At 42.5% G+C, this 23116-nt stretch overlaps 1 protein-coding gene and 1 long non-coding RNA gene across 2 annotated transcripts; one reads left to right on the top strand and one right to left on the bottom strand.

Moving 5' to 3' along the window:
- Positions 1-5056: 5056 nt before the first annotated feature.
- LOC109199902 (nuclear factor 7, brain-like) lies at positions 5057-7705 on the top strand. Its single transcript, XM_019355227.2, has 3 exons — positions 5057-5209; positions 5311-5322; positions 6136-7705. The coding sequence occupies exon 3, from the start codon at positions 6141-6143 to the stop codon at positions 7527-7529; it is 1389 nt and encodes a 462-aa protein (XP_019210772.1). The 5' UTR covers positions 5057-5209; positions 5311-5322; positions 6136-6140; the 3' UTR covers positions 7530-7705.
- Positions 7706-8084: 379 nt separating this feature from the next.
- Positions 8085-10553, bottom strand: LOC102078879 (uncharacterized). Its single transcript, XR_267672.3, has 3 exons — positions 10506-10553; positions 9811-9858; positions 8085-8236 (listed from the first exon to the last, which is right to left on the bottom strand). It is a non-coding gene; the product is annotated as an uncharacterized LOC102078879 (long non-coding RNA).
- Positions 10554-23116: the final 12563 nt, after the last annotated feature.

Below are 23116 nucleotides of genomic sequence, written 5' to 3'. Positions count from 1 at the left end.
AACACATTAAATTTGACAAATCAAGAGTTCGTTGTCATTTTGCTTTTGCAAGCACTTTAACAATGTTGTAATAGTGTCCATGACGGCTATGTTTAGCAGGTGGTGCATTAACCTTGTTAACATTTTTCCTGCGGCCAACCCGCTGTCTCACATTCTCGTCTTCTGCCGATTCTGATAATCAGCCTGCGCACATTCCGATTCATTTTGCCAGCATGGGCCACAAATAAAAAAACAAAACAAAAACCAACTAAACAGCAGCTGATATATGTTACTGCTAAGCAGCTTAAATTACTTTTGCATTTATGGAGGTTGGGTGTTTATCTCTCGAAGCTCGAAGGATCAATTTAAATGGTAAATGGGTAAATGGCCTGTATTTATATAGCGCTTTAATAGTCCTTAAGGACACCAAAGTGCTTTACATATCCAGTCATCCACCCATTCACACACTGGTGATGGCAAGCTACATTGTAGCCACAGCCACCCTGGGGCGCACTGACAGAGGCGAGGCTGCCGGACACTGGCGCCACCGGGCCCTCTGACCACCACCAGTAGGCAACAGGTGAAGTGTCTTGCCCAAGGACACAACGACCGAGACTGTCCAAGCCGGGGCTCGAACCGGCAACCTTCCGATTACAAGGCGAACTCCCAACTCTTGAGCCACGATCGCCTCATTTCTAAAAATCACCCCGCAGTTCTTCAGCTGAGACACCTGAGTTAGAAAACACAAACACTGCAGTTGTCTTTACTCACGATGACGGTCACAGAGTGCTCGTATTCGCAGGAGACACTCACGGACTCGCGCTCTGTCACCGTCTGCGTTCTTTATTTATACCATTGACTGTAGAAAAGATGGACGACGCGACACCGCCTCCTACCATTGTGCAAAAATGAAGCCAAAATATCCCACTTGTGGAGGCTGCCACCTTTCAAATTTGGAGCCACAGTCTGCGCAGTAGTGACTTGAGGCAGCGACTGTGTAACGCTCCCGTCCACACACCTGCTGGACGTGACCACAAACACGCCCCCCTACACTTTTTACGTAGCCCGGCGGCTCGAGTTTTTTGCTTGTTTACCGCGACTGACAACTCGTTTAATTAAGGTAAATACAACCATGTCACTGTTATTAAAAAAAAGACACACAGCTTATCATCTTACAGTTCTAAAATCACTCTGTTGTTTTCGTTAGCTAGATTAGCCGCTAGCATACGCACTGTGTTGGAGGCTTGTTGCTAGCTAGTTAGCGATGCTACACACCTAATACTCTAATAGTCTGTGTTATTGAAGGATTCAGCACTTCTTAGGGTTTTTTTTTTTATCCATTTTTAGACAGCGATGAGATCATCTGCACACTCTACAGAGGCCCAGAGTTACTGTTAATATCAAAAATATAATGCTGTCCTTTGAGATTTTAACATAAGACTGTGAGTGTCATGGATCTAAAACTGTTTAAATCTTCAGAGCCCTCTACTACGGAAGAGGATTAGGACCACTGGGAAAAAAAAAAAAAGTGGGCACATGTTTTTTTTTCTTCTTTTCCAGAATTCTGAGAAAAAAGTCAGAATTCTGATCTTATTCTCAGAATTCTGAGAAAAAAGTCAGAATTCTGACTTTTTTCTCAGAATTCTGGAAAAGAAGAAAAAAAAAAGGTAGCTACCGCTCACAGTTTGTCTGCAGGCTTTATTAAATGAAAACTTCAATAACAAAGGAAAGACCATCTTTGAATCAAGGAGGGGGGCTAAGGATACATCTTTCACCATCTTACAATACTGTGATGGCAGCAATTTCCCAAATGGTAATCATGGCCTTTGATCAATAATCGTTTTTCTTTCCTTTTTTTTTTTTTTTTGGCTTGTCCCGTTTGTACGGAAGAGGATTAGGGCCACTGGGAAAAAAAAAAAAGTGGGCACATGTTTTTTTTCTTCTTTTCCAGAATTCTGAGAAAAAAGTCAGAATTCTGACTTTAATTATTTTCTCCGAATTCTGAGAAAAAAGTCAGAATTCTGACTTTCATCTCAGAATTCTGACTTTTTTCTCAGAATTCTGAATTTAATCTCAGAATTCTGACTTTTTTCTCAGAATTCTGAGATTAAAGTCAGAATTCTGACTTTTTTCTCAGAATTCTGGAAAAGAAGAAAAAAAACGTGCCCACTTTTTTTTTTTTTCCCAGTGGCCCTAATCCTCTTCCGTACAAACGGGACAAGCAAAAAAAAAAAAAAAAAAAAAAAAAAAAAAAGGAAAGAAAAACGATTATTGATCAAAGGCCATGATTACCATTTGGGAAATTGCTGCCATCACAGTATTGTAAGATGGTGAAAGATGTATCCTTAGCCCCCCTCCTTGATTCAGAGATGGTCTTTCCTTTGTTATTGAAGTTTTCATTTAATAAAGCCTGCAGACAAACTGTGAACGGTAGCTAACATCCTTTAATAAAGAACAAAACCAAGTTTGGTGAGAGAGCAGCTATCGCAGGGAGCGTGACCGGCAGACTCTCTCCTGAACCTTCTACCAAAACAATAGGCATTGCACGGCTGTTTTAACACCTTTGGTCTTTCACAAAGAAAGAGTTCACACTCTCTTGATACCTTTTACAGTGGTTGATCTCCTTGTCTCTTTCCCCATCCTCAAACAGAAAAAAAAGACTCCACTACCTGTGGAGTCTTCAAACATTGATGCCAGGCTTCCTTGTGTGAATGTCCCCATTTCCTTACCAGAACCCCACCATCTATCTGACTGCTTGAATAGGGTGTGCGGTAGACACCCCAGTGTCACCAAAGCATAATACAATAAAACATTTTGACCAATACATAAATGAAAGCAATTCCAATACACCCTTTTCACGCAAATGGTGTCCTTCACTTACCGCTCAAACCAGTGTTCCTCCCTGTCCAGCATGTGTACATCCTTTCTACTTCTCCGGCCGCTGTATCTGTGGGGATGGTGTTCGCTCTGTGTTGGAGTGGCCTGATGACATCCAGTTTGGGCTCGAGTGGATGATGAGTGTATGCGTTGGTTTGCTTTACACATCAACTTTTAAATATCCCCTATCTGTGATGGAAATCTCACAGTTTAGGATGGCTAACCTGTCATATTTTCTATATTCTCCTTGGTAAACCTGATGTGGCGCTCCAGGGTAGGGTTTTCCTGTGTCAACTCTCTATGAATGGTACTCAATCTCAAGTTCCTGAAAATAGTGTCATTTGAATGCTAGCAATACTCTATATGGGGCTATACTCTCAGCCCCCCCCCCCCCCAAGATAAGGACCAGGAGTCTCACTATCTGTTTAATGTGTCCCATGAGCTTACAATGTTTGTGTGTGTGAGTAGAACACCTTTGTCATGCTAGAACACCTTTGTCATGCTATCCTATATGTATATAAGTGACACAAAAGTGATAGTGCTAAAATGTGATAAATACATAAAATAAAGACATTTCAATCATAATCCCATAGAGAGTCACCAGCAAAGGACCCCCACACCATCACACCTTTCACCTTTTCTGTGTTGCTCAAAGACACAAAGAACTTTGGTTTCACCAAGATTCTCAAATTTGGACTCATCAGACCAAAGCACAGTTTCCACTAGTCTAATATCCATTCCTTGTGTTTCCTGGCCTAAAAAACTCTCTTCTGCTTGTTGCTTTTCCCTGGTAGTGGTTTCTTAGAAGCTATTTCCCACATAGCATACAGGTCTGGCCCGGATCTGGTGTCAAGCCGGCACTGCTGTCTGACTTCTGGCATGGTAAGTGGTATGGACCTGGCAATGATGGCACTGTTTATGTGATGGCATGCCACATCTGGCCAGATTGTGTTTTGGTTTATGTGGTCCAGGTTCATAGAAAACAGGTCTGGCCCGGATCTGGCATCAAGCTGGCACTTCTGACTGACTGGTGTCATGGCAGAGTGTATGTCAACCAGATGTGGGCCAGGTCTGGCAATGATGGCACTGTTTATGTTCTTATTTTCCTATTTTAGTTAGGAGACCATTTCAAATGCAGGTTTGACAGGTTTGTGAGTGTACACTTTATCCAAAACCTAGTCAGGGTTTACTCATGTTTACCACTGTGTGGCTGTAGCTCAGGAGAGAGATAGACATGTTGTTATTACATGGCTTGATTAAGGTACACATTAGGCTGACATCTGGGGCCAGAGCTGAAACTGTTCTGGGCCAACACAGGACCAGCAGTGTGTCTTGCAACTGGTCTTGTGCTGGCCCATGTGTGGGCCACCTCTGACAAACCATATCTGGGCCAACAAAGGGCCGTCATTCTTTGCTGTATGTGGGCCATGTGTAAGCACATTGTGTGGACCAGATCGGGGCCATACCAATTTTGCTATGTGGGTATCTTCCTGAAAGAATTCCAGCAGAAAGTGTTAAAAACTCAAATTGATTAAACTGTGCTTCAGAAAGTAAAAAGGACAAATGGTAAATTCCATCTAGAGCTGTTGTTTGTGTCAGACAGAATTTGGTGTTGGTCTGATGGAAAAGTAGCTGCAGTTACAGTAACTCAGGGGTGGGCAACTCCGGGCCTTGAGGGCTGATGTCCTGAAGGTTTTAGACGTGTCCTTGATTCAACACAGCTGATTTAAATGGCTAAATCACCTCCTCAAGATGTCTTATAGTTCTCCAGAGGCCTGGTAGTGAACTAATCATTTGATTTGTGTGTTGACCCAGGGTGAGATCTAAAACCTGCAGGACAGCAGCCCTTGAGACCTGGAGGTGCCCACCCATGCATTCCATTTTACTTTTACAGGTCTGTAACAAAGTGAATCCACCTTAACACCATCTGTGTTTGTGTGACTGCATTACACCCCCACTGCTGTGGAATCTGACAAATAACCAGAACAAAGTCTGAAATAAAAGCTGCACCACTGAGTCACACTTTTTGTTCTGAGCTTCATGCTGTGATCTGTGGACATGAAAAGTCTGTTTTATAACTTGTGAGCAAGAGGCAGGATGACAGTTTAACTCTGGAATGAAACTAAACTATGTTACAGGTAAAGCAACATTTTTCTCCTCCCCTTACGTCACTCACCAGAGAGAAACCAGGAAACAGGTTGTTCCTCTTCCGTCAGTAAAGAGAGACACACAGATGATCAGACTGAGTTCAGACCAAACTAGCAGCTTCCTCTGAGTGAGTCCAGCTACAGGAGAGAAAAGTGGAAAACTCCAACACTGCTGCTTCAAGCTGCTGACGCTCCACACACTGAATGTGAGTTTGAGCAAAAACACGACTCCAAGTAAGTTTCAGTGAAGGTAGTAGAGGAGGGAGGGGAGCCAGGACTGACTGTACTTCCTGTCTGCTGTTTCCAGCTTCACTCACAGGGCGTTTATCAATATGCGTACTTGTGCGTACTTGCGTTCTCGTGTACTCGTGATACGTCATCAGTCGGAGACCAAGTACTGTTCCAATTCGAAGTACGCATCACACCGAGAACGCGAAAAAGTCCCGGATGTGTTCTCGATCCGCCCATTTTATCGAGCATGCATCGGTGTAGACTTGGGACAGCTATATATCCCAGAATGCATTTCGTCCAAAACTCAACAGCGGACTCCCGGCACATCGCCCCCCCCCCCCCCCCCTCCCCTCCCCGCTCGCGGTCTTCTCACTACTCAGGTTAAAGAAACCCCAGCAGCTGTCTATAGTATTGAGTGTCCACTAGAATAGAAATAAAAGCGTTCTAACATCTCACCTGCTTGTTTTTATTAAGGTATGTACACGTATGTACATGTACACTATTTTTATTAATAGAGGTTTCACTACTGAGGTTAAAAATGATATATAAGTCACTTAGATCACTTCTAAATGTTAATGTTTGGTTTATTTCAGTGTTTTATTTGTTCCTGAGTAAATCGGTTTGGCTGTGATTAAAGTTAAGCTTTATAACATGTTACTCACAGTTAAATTAAGAGGGGACGGCAGTAAAAACTCCGGACCTGTGACATCATCACGTACGCTGGTGTTCCGACTGTAGAAATCACGAGTCCGTGCTCGCGTACTTGAGAATTGAGAAACAGCCCACGAGTCCGTGCTCGCGTTCTCGGCGGGTACGTACTCCCGTGCGTTCTCGGCGAGTACGTACTCACCGAGCACGCCAGTACGTACTCGCGTACTTGGGCATTGATAAACGGCCACAGACTCAATGGCTTCCAGATCAGAGGAGGATCTTTGCTGTCCGGTCTGTCAGGAGGTCTTCAGAGATTCTGTTCTTCTGTCATGTAGCCACAGCTTCTGTACAGACTGTCTGAAGAGATCGTGGAGAGAGAGAACAACACACGAGTGTCCAGTTTGTAAGAGACGAGCTTCAAAGGAAGAACCACCTTTAAACCGAGCTTTAAAGAACCTGTGTGAGTCGTTCTTACAGGAGAGAGATCAGAGAGCTTCAGAGGCTCTCTGCAGTCTGCACTCTGAGAAACTCAAACTCTTCTGTCTGGACCATCAGCAGCCAGTGTGTGTCGTCTGCAGAGACTCACAAAATCACACCAATCACAGATTCAGACCCATCGATGAAGTTGCACAACAACACAGGAAACAACTTCATCAAACTCTGGAGCCCTTAAAGAAGAAGTTAAAGGTTTTTGAAGAAGTTCAAGTGAAGTTTGATCAAACAGCAGAACACATTAAGGTCCAGGCCCGACACACAGAGAGGCAGATTAAGGAGCAGTTTAAGAAGCTTCACCAGTTTCTAGCAGAGGAAGAGGAGGCCAGGCTGGCTGCACTGAGGGAGGAAGAGGAGCAGAAGAGTGGGATGATGAAGGAGAAGATGGAGGCTCTGAGCAGAGAGATAGCAGCTCTTTCAGACACAGTCAGAGCCACAGAGGAGGAGCTGAGAGCTGAAGACGTCTCATTCCTGCACAACTACAAGGCTGCAGTGGAAAGAGTCCAGCGCTGCCCCCTGCTGGATGATCCACAGCTGCCCTCAGGAGCTCTGATAGACCAGGCCAAACACCTGGGCAACCTGACCTTCAACATCTGGAACAACATGAAGGACATGGTCTCCTACACTCCTCTCATTCTGGACCCAAACACTACTCATCCAAACTTCATCTTGTCTGAAGATCTGACCAATGTGAGTTATGGAGGAGAGAGGCAGCAGCTTCCTGATAATCCAGAGAGGTTTGATTTGTTCTGCTCTGTCCTGGGCTCTGAGGGCTTTAACTCAGGGACTCACAGCTGGGATATCGAGGTTGGAGACAGTACATGGTGGGAACTGGGTGTGTTAGCCGAGTCTGTGCAGAGGAAGGGAGTCAAACAGTCAGGGTTATGGACAATAGGGTTTGATCAAGGCAAATATTCAGCATGGTCACCATCCGCTTATACTGCCCTCTCAGTAAAGAAAAAGCCCGAGATGATCAGAGTGAATCTGGACTGGAACAGAGGAAAGCTGTCGTTCTCTGATCCTGATACTAACACACACATACACACCTTCACACACACTTTCACTCACAGGGTGTTTCCATTCATTAGCGCTGGTTATGAAGTGAAGGTGTTGCCGTTGAAGGTGTCAGTGTCAGTGGAGCAGATGAGTTGAGGATGATGATATTTCTGATGTTGTTTCCTGTCAGTGAATTGAAGCTGTTAAACTGCAGCTGTCCTCCTGCTGCCTCGTTGTTCCAAAGCTCTTTGTTTCTCTTTTAGTTCTCACTGTTTCTTTCTGTTTCTGCTGTCCACCTTTTCACATGGAAAATCATTTCACCGTTTCTCACTAAATGACTCCCCAAACTAGATTTGAAATTCTATCAAGTTTCTAATCATTACAAGTGATTCATGTTTCTATTTGATGTGTGTAAATGGAGATGATTTAGTTTGCTGGGATATGGACTAACGTGTTTGTTGTTGTCTTCTTGTCTGTTTATGACAACAATAAATATATTGTTAAAACAAGGATTCATGTTTAACTCCATATATGAAATGTTTCTGACATTTGAATTCTGTTTGATTAAAGACTTTCTTCATGACACAAATGAGATTTCAGTGTATTAATAGAACTAAATAAGATCAGAGGTGAAAGTATTATGTACGTGCTTCACTGTCAGTATCTTCAGGGGGATTCAAAGTCATGAGATAAACTGGTGAAATCAGCCATATTCACACGAAGGATGACACTGGATCAGGTTGTACAGTTTTATACCCGAGCAACAGCAAGCATTATTATGATTATCTTCTTCCAGAAGCGACATGGCAGTCTCCCTAAAGGTCTTCTCTCCGTTCACGTCCGACTTGCATCTTCTCCTTTTCCTATAAGAAACGGAAAAAGATAACACCTCCCTTGCCTAGCCTTGATTATTAATATTATCTTACTGATTCTATTTATTTTCTAAGTTTGGGATATTCTGTTCGGACTCTCTTGGTCCAGAAAATATCATGATTGTTAACCAGTGTGATATGCAAGCATGTTACAAAAACTGCCATTCTAGCATAATCACAATATTTCAATTCATTCATAGCACTGAATGAAGCTTTTAACCCTCAAAAGTGTTGGGGTGCCAACACTTTAAAAGCACATCAAAATGTGTATATATAAAAAAGCTTAATTTAATTATTGTTTTCCTAACACATTAGCAGCTTTTTTAAACTGTTCACAAAGCTCAGGGATCTGGGACTCAACAGCCATCTGTGTGCATGGGTATTGGACTTCCTCACTGGCAGAACTCAGGTGGTGAGGTTGGGTAGATGCGTCTCTAACAGCATCACTATCAACACAGGAGCACCACAGGGATGTGTCCTCTCACCAGTGCTCTACTCCCTCTACACTTCAGACTGTGTGGCCACCCACGGTTCCAACACCATTGTGAAGTTTGCTGATGACACAGTGGTGTTGGGCGCCATCTCCAACAACGATGAGGTGGCCTACATGGACAAAGTGAAGAATCTGGCATCATGATGCCAGGACAACCACCTCCAGCTGAACGTCAGCAAGACCAAGGAGCTGGTAGTGGACTTCAGAAGGAGTCAGCACAGAGACTACAAGCCCATTATCATCAATGGAGCTCCAGTGGAGAGGGTGCAGTCCTTCAAGTATCTTGGTGTCCACATCTCCTCAGACCTGACATGGGCTGCCCACATTCAGGTCCAGACCAAAAAGGCTAGGTACCACCTGTACCACCTATGACAACTGAGGAAGTTCAGGGTCTCTCCAAAGATCCTCAGGATTTTCTATACAGGCGCTGTGGAGAGCATCCTCACACAGAACATGACATCGTGGTTTGGGAACAGCTGTGTGAAGGACCAAAAAGCTCTCCAGAGAGTGATCCGTACAGCAGAACGCTGCTGCAGAATTGCTCTCCCCCTGCTTCAGGACACCTACACCAGGAGATCCCGGACTAGAGTAGGGCAGATACTGAAGGACCCGTCCCATCCTGGCAACAAACTGTTCCAACTTCTGCAATCCGGTAGAAGGTTCCGCATCATCTGGGCAAGGACAGAGAGACTCAAGAGGAGCTTCTATCCCCAAGCCATCCGGGCCCTAAACTAACAGCTCTGGCAAACCAGATCTGGACCACCAAAGGTTTGTCATTCTTTGTGGTATGAGGCCATGTGTAAGCATATTGTGTGGGCCAGATCGGGGCCATACCAATTTTGCTATGTGGGGCTAAGCAGTTTGAAACAGTTTTTAACCAGAACTGTAAAATCCTGGAGTTTTTAATGCAGCCAGACTGAGGAAATGAGCTCATGGTTTTATTCCACCTACTCGACCTCTTTGGATATTAGGTAGCATAAAACAAAATCTGAGCCCTGGCTGATTGACATGACTTTAGCTGTCAGACGTGAATGCAATTGAGTTGAGCGCAAGTGAAAAAAGGACAACTTACAAGTGTCATTCCAGATGCAAAAGGACTGCTGGCGTCAATATCAAACAGCTGTAAAAGATGCCAAAAGAAAACCCTTCACTGACATTATTCTGTCAAACTGTCACAAACCGCATTTTATTTAAGACTAAACTCTGTTCTTAGTGCACAACATACTAACTGCATCGAGCCCTCCATTCCAGCCTGTGAACATTTTTTACTTTTTTATTGAGAAGGTTTCCTCCACCAGGGCTCAAATCTCTAATTCTGCTCATGACCTCTTAGTCTCTTTTCCTTGCTCTGTTGTCTTTGATAGGGTTAAGTCAGGGACTGTGTCCTCTTTAAAGCAGATTTATTTATCTATGTTAGTCCAAATAGCTCTAATTGGTTGCTCTAGTCTTTAGCTCTAACCATCTCAGATCAACAACTGTCACAGGGGAGCTGCCATAATAGGTGTGACAAAGTGGCTAGGAAAGAGTTCATTTGCATTTATCACTTGCATATATTGTTATTTTGTGTTCTGTTATCCTATAGTCTATCGCAATGCTTTAATGTAAACACAGCACATGTAACCTTGGCTCTACATACTATCCCGGGTCTGTTTGTGGTAGCGTTGGTTATATTCATTTCATCTGTGCAAATGTACTTAAAGCTAAATGTCACTTCATCATTAATTGATTTGAATCTTTCATGTGTTTATGTAGTTTGGTTATACTTACCATTGTGTGTTCCTTTGAGCAGGTCCTATGTGTAAAACAGGTATGTGGGAAGGGCCCCCCACCCCTGTACTTTCTGATTTTATAGGATATGATGTCACTGATCATGTCAATTGGGTGTAACCAAATGAAGGGGTGTTTCTTTTGCGTAAAATTGTTTATTTCATTTAAAATTACCTCATGAGTCAGATTAGGTGAAGAGATTGACTTTTCAAACTGTTTAGTTTGTTGAATGAGTTTGTTAAGTGGAAAAATTATTTTATTCCTGTTTCTTTGTCTAGACTGTGTTATTTAGTCTACCCTGTTTTCCCAATGGTAGAGGTTAATGAGATCCAGGTGTGAGTGGAATTCTATATAAAGCAGGTGAGATTTGGACTCACAGGTTCTTGTGTTTTGTGAAACAATTGTTGAAAGGCGACGCCAGAAAATAGAGAACACTTAAAAGAAACTTGAACCGTCTGCAGATGCTGTCTTCCTATCACCTTCCATGCTGCTTATGTTATGCTACCTCACAAAATAGGTGGCAATGATAAGATTTGACCTGCAAGGCTTCTCAGGTTTCTTTATATCGGGGGACGCAGGGAAGACACCTGGTTGTCAAGGCAGTCAGGCTGGACAAGCCCCCTCACCCACATCAGCTCCAGAACCCTCCAATATCTACTGGGTGAGACTGAAAGGATGAGAGATAAGGACTTAGTGTAATGTAATGTAATCAACTTCCTTTGTAGGGCAATATAACTTTGACTAGTGTTTCTGTTTAATGAGCGCTGTAAAAAGTAGCGTTTTTGGCTGGTCACTGAGGCTATGTCCACACTAGCCCAGATAAATTTGAAAACGGCGGAGCATTTTCGTCTGAAAACGCTCCGTGTCCACCCTAGCGTTTTCAGTCATTTTCATAGAGTTGTGCGTCCACATTGAAAGGGCCCGAAACACTTACGTTCCAGTCCTGCGCATGCGCAAAAGTGAGTGAGAGTTAACAAATTTGAAGACAAGCAATGTGGAGCATGTACAAACTGATATTAATCTTTTTTAGGGCTGTCAAAATTGAGAGCAATCAAAACAACTGCTGTATAATGCCCTCCGCTATCTTTGTTTAATTGGTCATACGACTGCATCACATGACTAAAATGCGTCATCGTTTTAGAAAGTCTGCATTTTCAAGTGTCCACACTGCGACGGGACAGCTCCGTTTTGAAATGTATGCATTTTCAAAATGCTGCGTTTTTACTTGGGGAAAATGCTGTGTGAACGTAGCCTGATGCCATTTTTTTTCTAGCACCCAGCGACAATGGACTTAAAATATGCAGGGCCTCCCTGTGAGTTTGTCAACTGCTGCACTGAGGGAGGAAGAGGAGCAGAAGAGTGGGATGATGAAGGAGAAGATGGAGGCTCTGAGCAGAGAGATAGCAGCTCTTTCAGACACAGTCAGAGCCAGTCAGGCTGCCGTTTGTCTCCGAACTGAAGCTGTGGACATGCACACCTATGGTGCATTCAGGGCGCATGGGAAATCCCATACACAAACCTAACCCTTTTGTACAGGTATAAAACATTATATTTCACTAATAAAGAACTTAATTCTCCAGGCCTCATCATAAGCAGATGGATCATCTTGAAGAAAAGTTCGTAGTTGGAAAATTGAATTTACAAGTCTGTCGTTGCTCACTTTGCCATGTTGAATTGAAGCCTTGAGGAAATTGGGGGACTGTTCTAAGTTACTGCTTCCTCATTTGGCCTTCATTGGGCACAGCCAGGAGAGGACCACATCTACAACCAGGATGTACTCTTTCTCCTCTCTCAAATCATCTTCACGACTGGTAGGAGACCTTTAGCAACAGGATAGGATAGACAGGAAATTATGAGTTTTTTTGTGATTGTGAAAAAATTCAAATATCCTATCTGCATTTAAAGGCTAATATTGTGGACATTCTATGGACATTTTTAATTCTTTGGAAGACAGTGGTAAAAACTTATGTATGAACTTTTAGTTCAGCATCATAAGTTCCCACGGTAAGCTACCCCAACAAGAAGTCAACCACCTTAGTACTACAGAAAACTCAAGGTTACCCTGGAGTTACCTAAATCACATGAAATCCTGCTCCATGGTACAAAACCCAGCTCCAGTGAAGAGTCAGAGTTGCAGCAAAAGTGACTATTTCCTGAAACGTACTGAATTTATCATGGACAGTCCTTGAAAACTGTAGACCTTCACAGTCTGTCCTTTTCCACATTAAGTGCTGTATAGAGAATGTGACAGTTACCAAAATTATCCAGGCTTTTCTTAACCAAAAACCTTGGATGATGAATTAAGTACAATCTCTGATCAGAACACGTAAGTTAGCCTTGAGGCTGAGGGAGAGTTCTCTCTACAGCCCTGCCAGGGCCAACATGAGGAGGTGCATCAAACAGGCCAAGGAAGCCTACAGGAGGAGGATAGAGGGCCTTCTCACCAACAACAACCCCAGCCAGGTGTAGAGAGGTATCCAAGCCCTCACTAACTATGAATGACAGTGCCCCCCAACCCGCGACAGGAGCCTCAAACTTGTAGAGAAGCTCAACACCTTGTTTGCTTCGTTTAAGGCCACACCTCTACTGCAGACCCTGCGTTTATCCCCAAAAGCCTGGTATAGACAGCCTCAGTGACTAGAGACCTACAGCCCTCATGTCTGTGGTCATGAAGTGTTTCGAGTGGATAGTGTCTCAGCACATCAGAGACTGTCCACCCCCCTCCTTCAACCCCAAATAGTTTGCTTATAGAGCAAATTGGTCCATGGAGAATGCCATCAGCATTACCCTTCACAGAGCACTGAGCCATCCGAAGAACAGGGAGATCTATGTGAGGATAGTCTTTGTGTACTACAGCTCAGCATCCAAAACCATAATCCCAGATGTCCTCACCACCGAACTGGACCACAGTCAGATCCCCCCGCCACCTGCCACCAGTCTGACTCGGCCTCCACCTCTCAGGTCCTACCTCTAACTCAGACTGTTACTCAGGACCGGATCCCCACAAAGCTGCATTCTCAGCCCTTTACTGTACACCCTGTACATCTATGAAAACACACCAGCCCACCCAACTAATGTCATTGTCAAGTATGCTGATGACGCCCCAATGGTTGGGCTTATCTCTCATGGCGATGAGACAGCTGCAGGGCAGAGGTAGAGAACTTGTCCTGTTGGCGCTGTGATGAACTGAGTTGAAAAAGCAGGAGTCGTCACAGGAATTATTAGAAAAATAGGGTTGCCATTTATTTAACCCAAAAATTATATTTACAAAAAGTAATAATTTTGAGCTCATAAAAAAGGTCAAAGAAACAAACTGAACTCAGGCAAAGGCCAACAAACTTAACAAACCAAACGACTGCCCAAACAAATACAACTGACCTAAAAAGGAAATGACACACAAGGGCATATATACTGGCTGATTAGACCACTATGACACATGAGGGGTAACTAAACAAATCACAATCATAAAACTCAAAAACAATGCAGCACACTCTAGTTTGTTAATAAACTAAAGACCGAAGAAGAAATCAAAACTACTAAACCCTAAACTCAATATTTAACTAAGTACAAATACTTTGTTTTTTCATCAAAGAAAATACACATTCTCCCCTTCTGCAGGAAGTGGTGGTGCGGTCCAAATATCCCTCTTTGTATTTCATTGCTCTGAACCCTGGCCACCACCTTTTGTCTGGCAACTAGTGATGGGATTTCCGGCTCTTTTTAGAGAACCGGCTCTTTCAGCTCGGTTCACTAAAACGAGCCGGCTCTTCGGGTTGTTTTGTTGCTTTAATTAATTTATTATTAACAATAATATAAAATTATGCACAAAAGGAATTACTAATGTAAAAAAAAAGTGGTTTTATTTATATATGTTTATATATAAATATATGCGGTGGCCCCTAGAGACAAAGCACGTACAAATTCCAAAACACATTTCTAGGGTTAACTGACCTTCCAAAACAGAGCTACCTAGATCACTTAAATTACACAATTGAAAGCATATGTGTATTGTTTGTGTATTTATACACAAGCACTCATATATATTCAAATAATTAAAAAAAATGTTCACCTGTTTACCTGTTACTACCACACACCAAATCCGGTTGTTGGTACTTGCTGGCTTGTGTAGCCACTAGGTAACAAAAGCTCAACACTGCGCCTAGCATCCTGGAGCACTTCTGTTGTGTTTTTACGTGTTTTGGAGTTTGTACGTGCTTCAGGGTTTGTATGTGCTTCACAGTTCGTACGTGTTTTGAAGTTTGTACATGCTTTGTCTCTAGGGGCCACCGTAAATATGCTTTTATTTATTCACTCTACATAAAATGTAATAAATAAATCATATAATACAAAAACCAGCTATTCACATTTCAACTTTTAACTATTTAAATTTTCAGCCTTTTCCTTTTAAACAAATTTAAAGTGAAACAACACAAAACACTGCAAACCACAACACAATTAAATATAAATTAAAATATGAAAACAAAAAGTAGATGCACATTCTCTGTCATATGGGCCTGCATGAATAAACTTTCTGACTCCTTTATCATCTGCAACTGAAAATAGTTGTGGATGATTACTATACCTTTCTAATGTGATGTTGTTGTCCCTGGCTCTCTTTCTCTCTCTCTACCTCCCGCTCTGTTCCTGAGCTACTGCGAGTGTAACTACCGCCCCTCCCCCCTCTGCCCAGCGCAAAGCACAAGGCTCGTGTGCGGAGTGAAGCAGAAAAAAAGTGCGAGAGAGAGGGTGAGAGAAGGAAAAAAAAACAACCCATGGCTCGCGATAAGGAGTCGGCTCGTGTCGTTCACGTCAATGATCCGGATCTAAGAGCCATTTCGTTCGCGACCGACACATCACTACTGGCAACAACTTTAGAGTGTGACTATGTGTTTGGCCATCACAGTGCTCAAAAAATAACCTAAAGCTGAATGTTCTTAAAACAATAGAAATCATAATGGGCTGTGGAGACACAGACAGATCCACTACCCTTTCATTATAATTAGAGAATAGGTGGAAACTGTCTCCACCTTCTGGTTTCTAGGCATCTGGGTGCTCACATCTCACCTGGACCCACAACACCAAAACCCTGGTAAGGCCCTAACAATGGCTGCACTTCCTCCGTGTCCCGAGGAAGAATAACCTGGATCAGAAGCTGCTGCTAGATTTCTACCACTCCTCAGTGGAGAGCTCTCCTCAGTGGAGAGCTTTCTACCACTCCTCAGTGGAGAGCATGCTCAGTAGTACCTCTGTGTTTGGTACACAGAGGTACTACTGAGAATAGAAATGCTGTGCAGAGGGTAATTAACATTGCCCCAAAAATCTTTGGCTGCTCTGTACCACCCCTGGTGGCCATTGCCACCACCTGTTTGAATGGCTGCCCCTTTATTGGTACCTCAGGTCAATCAGGTCCTATACCTCCAGACTCACTAACAGCTTCTTCACATGGTCCATTTGGACCGATAACAACCACTATTGCCCCACATCCCACCCCTGCCCACTCACCTAAAAAAACAAGTAGTTCTGTTCTGTTAATTCTCATATTGACCTTGGCTGTTACATGTTTTTAGCTAGTTGTTTTTGTGTAACTATTTTAAAATCCCAGTAGAATTGCAACCACATAAGCTAGTGCAATATATTTTTTTTTGCATATGAAACTGGAGGAATTGTACTTACATCTTATGAATTCAGGCTGTCCTAGGTCACAGTTTCCTTTAGTGATGGGTCCAGCAACACTGACGCACCGGCGCATGTATCAAGCTCACAGAGTGAAACCTTTATTGGTGCGTGTGTCGCTTTAAGAAAAAGTCACATGATCGATATAGCTTAGGGTGACCAACCGTCCTCTTTTCCCCGGACATGTCCACTTTTCACGTCCTGTCCGGGGCGTCCGGGGTGATTTTCGAGATTGATGAAAATGTCCGGTTTTCCTATAGTCCGACAGGGGACCCATGTGTTTGAAGTCATCCCCAAACTGCTGCTTTGTGAGCGCTTGTTCTGTGCTCACAGACAGGACAGACGGTGCGCAGCAACGAACCTAATGATGTTTAAAAGATCCAAAAGCACAAGTGCATCATTTCAGATGAACTGCAAAAGAAATTTCTCTCATACCGACCCAGTACTGGTAATTTTTCTAATGCAGATGAGGCATTATTTCTGTACCATTATTTAATTCCAGAGGCTTTTAAGTTTGTTTTTGTTTTTTTACACTTGTTGCCTTGTAAAAACCCATATGATATTTTTCGTCCACACCTAAACTGTCACGGCTGGGGCGGCAGTCGTGTGGAGGTGAGAAGGAGGATCCAAATAGCAGCCAGTGGGTGAGGTGCAAGTGAGATTTATTTACAATGAGCAATAACCAAGATGTGAGCAGAACCGAAACATAAACCTAAACTGGGAAAACTAACACAAAAGGAGGACACGGGGCGAGGAGCAGAGAGACACGGTGAAACACAGAGTAATGCTGAGTACACAGAAGATTCACAGAGAAACACAGACGACACGACGAGGCAGGTAGACACACAGTATAAATACACACACCAGGTAATTAGGAAATGGCACACAGGAGGGGACACAGCTGGAACTAATGGACATAACAAGACACAAACCTACAAAGTAAAACAGGAAACTCACAGAGTGTTTCACAATACCAACTCGGGGACACGAACAGAACACAGAAGGACACAGGTAGGGATAATAGAACACTAAACACAGAACTCAAACCCTAAGAACAAATACAAAACAGCAGAAACTGGAAAATGATAACAATAAACTCAAAACACTGGGTCAACGACCCGGGATCATGACATAAACGGCGTTTCAAATCACCGAAAACGGAGATTTTTAAAACTCCTGCCAGGTTGGAGATTTTGAAAACTTGTCTATGTGTGGACGAGGAATACGGAGTTCGTCATGCAACGTCAAAGGTATGTGCCTTTTTTCACGCTCTGCGCGGTGTTGTTTACATGAGATGGATTTCTACAATCGTGGATAGAGACAAAATACTGTTACTGTTAATCTGACTATCTTCAGGTTTTGCATGCTTACATATACACACGCAGTTACTGTCCCTCCATTTAGAAAGGCAGAGGCGTCATGATGTAATTATTTTACATGTAGTTGTGTTTTGCCTGTGATAATATTCAACATTGCTATCAATACATTTTTTTAAAAATGCCTCTCTGTGCAAAATGGGTTCAAAAACATAAACAACTGTGGGATACTGTTTGTCCGTGATTTGAACAGGGGGAACCAATCGTGGCAGGATCAGCCTGATATTATTTGTATCCCGCTGTAACTTTACTGTATAAAGAGCTAACATCTCCAAAATGTCAGGAGTAGTTAGTTATTATAAGAAGTGTTTGTGAACTAAAAATCAAGAATGTGGGATACTGTTTGTCTGTGATTTGGAGAGCCCAGGGCGTGCTCCCGACGCAGGGAAACTAATTCTGTAGGGGAGACCTACCTTGGCAGTTGTGCAGGTGAAGCTAAAGGCAAGATATGCTTTACCATATTTTCTAGTCTTTGGTGATGCTTCATCCTCTGCTTTGCATTTGTGTGGGAGCCCCATCGAAAACCTGTCCATTATGCTGCCAGTGTCTAGGCGTTCTTTTTTTTTTCTTCTTTTTTTTTTTGTATTAATTCATGACCTCCCCCGCCAAGTGTCCTCTTTTTTTGAAAAACAAAATATGGTCACCCTAATACAGCTGCTGTATTGCTCATTGCCAACGCGCCAAACTGTGTTTAAAAGGTACCGAATCCACATCTGTCAATGGAATGTGTCGCCACCAAATAAAAAACAAAATTACTCTCGCAAAGATAAAAAAAAAAAATACATATCTCTCTATAACAAAATGGAGCCCGAAAGAAAAAGAAAAGCTTCTGCTGTGTGGGATCATTTCGATCATTTAACTACAAATAAGGTAACTGTTTGTCTGTCTTTGTTTCAGTGTAATCTATCAGAATAGGAAAAACAGCAATGTGACTTGCAGTGTAAATTTTCTTACACAAACAAAAGCAACTCCTCAATGTTTAGGCATTACACAGCCAAACATAAAAATAAGGAGACAAACACACAAAGAATGAACACGGGTAGGTCTATATAGACATTGAGCAGCTTTATCATCATTTGTTTCATTAATATATGTTTTAGGTGGTGCGGTGGTTAGCACTGTTGCCTCACAGCAAGAAGGTCCTGAGTTCAATTCCGTCATCAGGCCAGGGTCTTTCTGTGTGGAGTTTGCATGTTCTCCCTGTGTTTGTGTGGGTTCTCCCCGGGTACTCCGGCTTCCTCCCACCGTCCAGAGACATGCACTTTGTGGGGATAGGTTAATTGAAAAATCTGAATCGCCCATAGGTAGTGCTGGGCGATATGACGATATATATCGTGTGGACGATAGAAAAGTGTCTATCGTGCCATTTGTCTTCTATCGTTTCTAACCCTAATTTTATAAATTATTACATAAAATATATCATTAACCCTTTACAACCGGTCGGAGCAGGCACATTGCGTTTTGCCTAACTATTTTTAAATCCCTGTAGAACTGGAACCAGGTAAGGTAGCGCAATAATTTTTTTTTTTTGCATATGAAACCGTAGAAGTTGTACTTACATCTTATTCCATTAGCTTGCCCTAGGTCACGGTTTCCTTCCACATATAGCTTTGCAAAAATTGCATAAAAAGCGCTTGCAGCAACAAAAACATAATATTCCAGAAACATGCTTTGCCGATCCGATCAGCTGTTCATAAAACTTCCTACGTTGGAATATAAATCAGCGCGAACTATCGCATGTCCGCCATTACCTGTCTGAAACCGGAAGTGGCGTCATTTTCTTGGAAAATGTAGTTTTCTAGCTTCAAAGCCTATATTGGTGTTTTTAAAAGTCATGTTTGACTTTATGCTTTTCTGTATCGTTTCTGGGATGCTTAGAAGTCAAATTACACTGCTGGAAATAGTTTATTTTGATGCACATGCTGTGTTTTTGCAAATTTGCATTTATTTTCATTTTTCCTGTAGTATATAAAAATTAGTGTATCTCAAAAATAAAACTATGAAGACACTCAAAATAAATTTCTCGTGGTTGGAAACTATTTTGTGCAACTTTTTTGTATTTACAGTTTTGAGGGATAAGGCTCTTAAATTTCTCTAACTAGAAATATATGTTAAAAAACAAAACAAAAACGATTTTCAATTTTTTTTGTAGTTTATTGCACTTTTTTGCAATTTATGTAGTTACTATGGACTTGATGCATACATATTATTAAAATTTGGGCTATAACGGTTGTATTGATGTATAGCAACTAGAAATGCTCCCACAAATGGCACTACAGCATGTAAAATGTAAAGATAAGCTCTGGCGGACTTGGTTCTATGGTAGGTCTTAAAGGGTTAAATAGCCTGTGGCAAATATATTAGTGTTGTCTTCTCACTATACATACTCTTAACTTTATGCAAGAGATAATAAAGTATAAAAAAAATGATATTTTTCGCAAAGAAACTCAGTCTTGTGTTTTTGACACATGGTGCTGCTTTACGTGCACCCGGATTTGCGACATGCTTTACAGTAACTCAAAACAAAGACTGCACCCTCTCCACTCGCTGTTTACAGACTGCATACTTTCCAGATGACCACAGGTCAGGTGGTATATCGTGATATATATCGTTATCATGATATAAAATAATTCATATCGTGATAAATATTTTTTCCATATCGCCCAGCACTACCCATAGGTGTGAATGCGTGAGTTAATGTGACTGCGAATGGTTGTCTGTCCCTGTGTGTTAGCCCTGCGACAGACTGGTGACCTGTCCAGGGTGTACCCCGCCTCTCGCCCTATGACAGCTGGAATAGGCTCCACCACCCCCTGCGACCCTGATAAGCGGATGGATGAATGGATGGATGGATGTGTTTCATTATTTTGAAATCAAGCATCTAGGAAGACTGTTCTGGACCAGGCAGTCCTGAATTTTATTATAAAGGACTGCCAACCCCTTAGTATTGTGGAGAGTGAGGGGTTCAGGGAGCTGGTTCAGGTCCTTGATCCATCATACGTTTTGCCAACCAGAAAGGTTTGTATAGACAATATCTCATCAGGTAGCTGATGTAGTACTGCATTCTGATTTAATTCAGTTTCATCTTCAGACCATCGAGGAATTGATAGCCAAACAACATGCAGGGGAACTCGAACGAGTGAAAATGGAAGTAAAGCAAGCTGTGGCAGTGAGTATAACAGCTGACATGTGGACCTCTTTGAACATGGAGGCTTACTTGGCTCTTACTTGTCACTACATTAATGAGAATATGCAGTTGTGTACATCTGTGTTGGATGTGAAACACTTTCCACAAAGTCACACTGCAGACAATTTGGCCTGATTCAAAACGGACATGATGGATGACTGGGCCATCACAAATAAGGTAAGGTGTCTTGTGACCGACGCAGCACCAAACATGATTGCAGCAACAAGAACTCTCCAAATTCGACATTCAGTTTGCATTGCACACAAACTCAATTTATTAGTCAAGAAATCATGCGATCAATTCCCTGAACTTTCATCCATAAGACACAAAGCTAGACAAATCGTATCATTCTTCAGATCAGCACTACAGCCAAAGAAAAGCTTGCTCAAGTGCAGCAGCAGATGTTTGGTATCATTATTTTCAGCACAACCTCAAATATCTGAAATTTGAGTTATTTTTTCATTTTGGTATACTATACTAGCACAGTTGATCTAAATTCAGACAAAACATTCAAAATCCGAGTAGAAAAAAGTTCTATTTTTTACTGTAAAACCCACAAACATGTTTAACGAATCATTTTCATAACTTGAAATGCAAATAGAAATTGTACATTTCTAAAAATTATGCACAAGTTTTGCAAACAACAAAGTTATATGGTACTATTTGCCTAAAAATGCAGCCAAGGCCTCAGGCGTTTTTTTTATATAACCATTTAAATCTACTTACAGAACAATCAGGAGTGCTGCATCAAATAAGAAGGCACACAAATTATTTGTGCCAGTCCAAAAAATGTAGTTTGTGTTCAGTATAAGACAGAAGAGAACACTACAGGCCTAAACCCTGCAGGTCTGACTGCAGGAGGTGCATCAGTCCTGTTTTCCATGTGGGAACAGTGTTTACACTGGAATCTGCCTTTGACGGCTTTTTTTTGGAGAAAATATGAAATTCAGCAGTATAACTGACACACAATACAAAACAATAACTACACAACAAACTAACTATAGCCTCCAAACACTCTAAACGTCACTAATGTCTCACATATGAAAACTCGCTCTCTCTCTTTCTTTCGCTCGCCCGCTTTCCGTCGTGGGTGTCACTCCTAAAAACGTCCCCTTCTCCCTAAACAACCAAATGTCACATGTTGCCATATCATTTTTTTGATTGGCTGACATGGTAAACTCTAACACCAATAGGGTAGGGGTGTTTTTTCTTTTTCTTTTTTCACTCGCAAGCAGAGAGTGTTTGCTAGCGCTGTTTGTAGAAAACGCCGTTTTTACCGTTCTTCCCGCTGTAAACACCACTGTTTTGTTCAGAAAAAAACATCGCGTGTAGTTTTTTATCATAACTCTGGCTTTACGTGGCCTATCGACACAATTGAAAAACTGGTATATAGTTTGAAGTCCGCACTTTCGACCCAAGTTGAAATGGAGACTCTGACTCGCTGCATCTTGTAGCTGTGTCGTCTTAAATTGGTCATGTGATTTTGACGCACCGGCGCGTCCGGCGACCCCAGAGGGTTAAAAGTGCCACCATAATACCGGTCCCAAAGAAAGTCAACCCGGCATGCTTAAATGACTTCCGGCCTTTGTCCCTCACACCAATTGTGAGTAAATGCTTCGAGCGGCTGGTCTTGAAGCACATCACGAAGAGTCTCCCAACAGACCTGGATCTCCTTCAGTTCGCATACAGAACAAACCGATCTACAGAGGATGCGATCTCCACCACACTCCACGTTATGCTGTCACATCTGGAGAGGAAGAACACCTATGCCAGAGTCCTTTTCATCGACTTTACCTCAGCTTTTAACACGATCATTCCACAGCAGTTGGTAGAAAAGCTGATGCTATTGGGCGTGGACCCGGCAAACTGCAACTGGGTTTTCAGCTTCCTAACAAAGCGGCAACAGACAGTCAAGGTGGGCAGCCAAACATCAAAGACCATCTCAGGGAGCCTAGGCTCTCCTCAGGTGTGTGTCCTGAGCCTGCTGCTTTTTAGTCTGCTCACACATGACTGTACGGCCAGATTCAGCACTAACCACATTGTGAAGTTTGCAGACGACACAACTGTGGTCGGTCTCATCACTGACAACGATGAGTCTGCCTATAGAATGGACGTGGAGCAGCTTGGAATGTGATGCAAATCCAACAATCTCACCATCAATGTGGACAAAATAAAAGAGATGGTGATCGATTTCAGGAAGGCTGGCAGAGATCACCACACCGACCTCACCATAGATGGTGCTGCTGTGGAGAGGGTCAGCAGTGTTAAGTTCCTGGGTGTACACCTTGTTGATGACCTGTCCTTCTCCATTAACACCACAGCAGTTATCAAAAAGCACAAAAGTGTCTCCACTCCCTCAAGAGACTCAGGAAAGC

The sequence above is a fragment of the Oreochromis niloticus genome, linkage group LG3, assembly GCF_001858045.2.
Source record: "Oreochromis niloticus isolate F11D_XX linkage group LG3, O_niloticus_UMD_NMBU, whole genome shotgun sequence".
NCBI lineage: Eukaryota > Metazoa > Chordata > Actinopteri > Cichliformes > Cichlidae > Oreochromis > Oreochromis niloticus.
The sequence above is the reverse complement of the archived record's forward strand: the minus strand, read 5'-3'. Positions and strand labels throughout refer to the sequence as shown.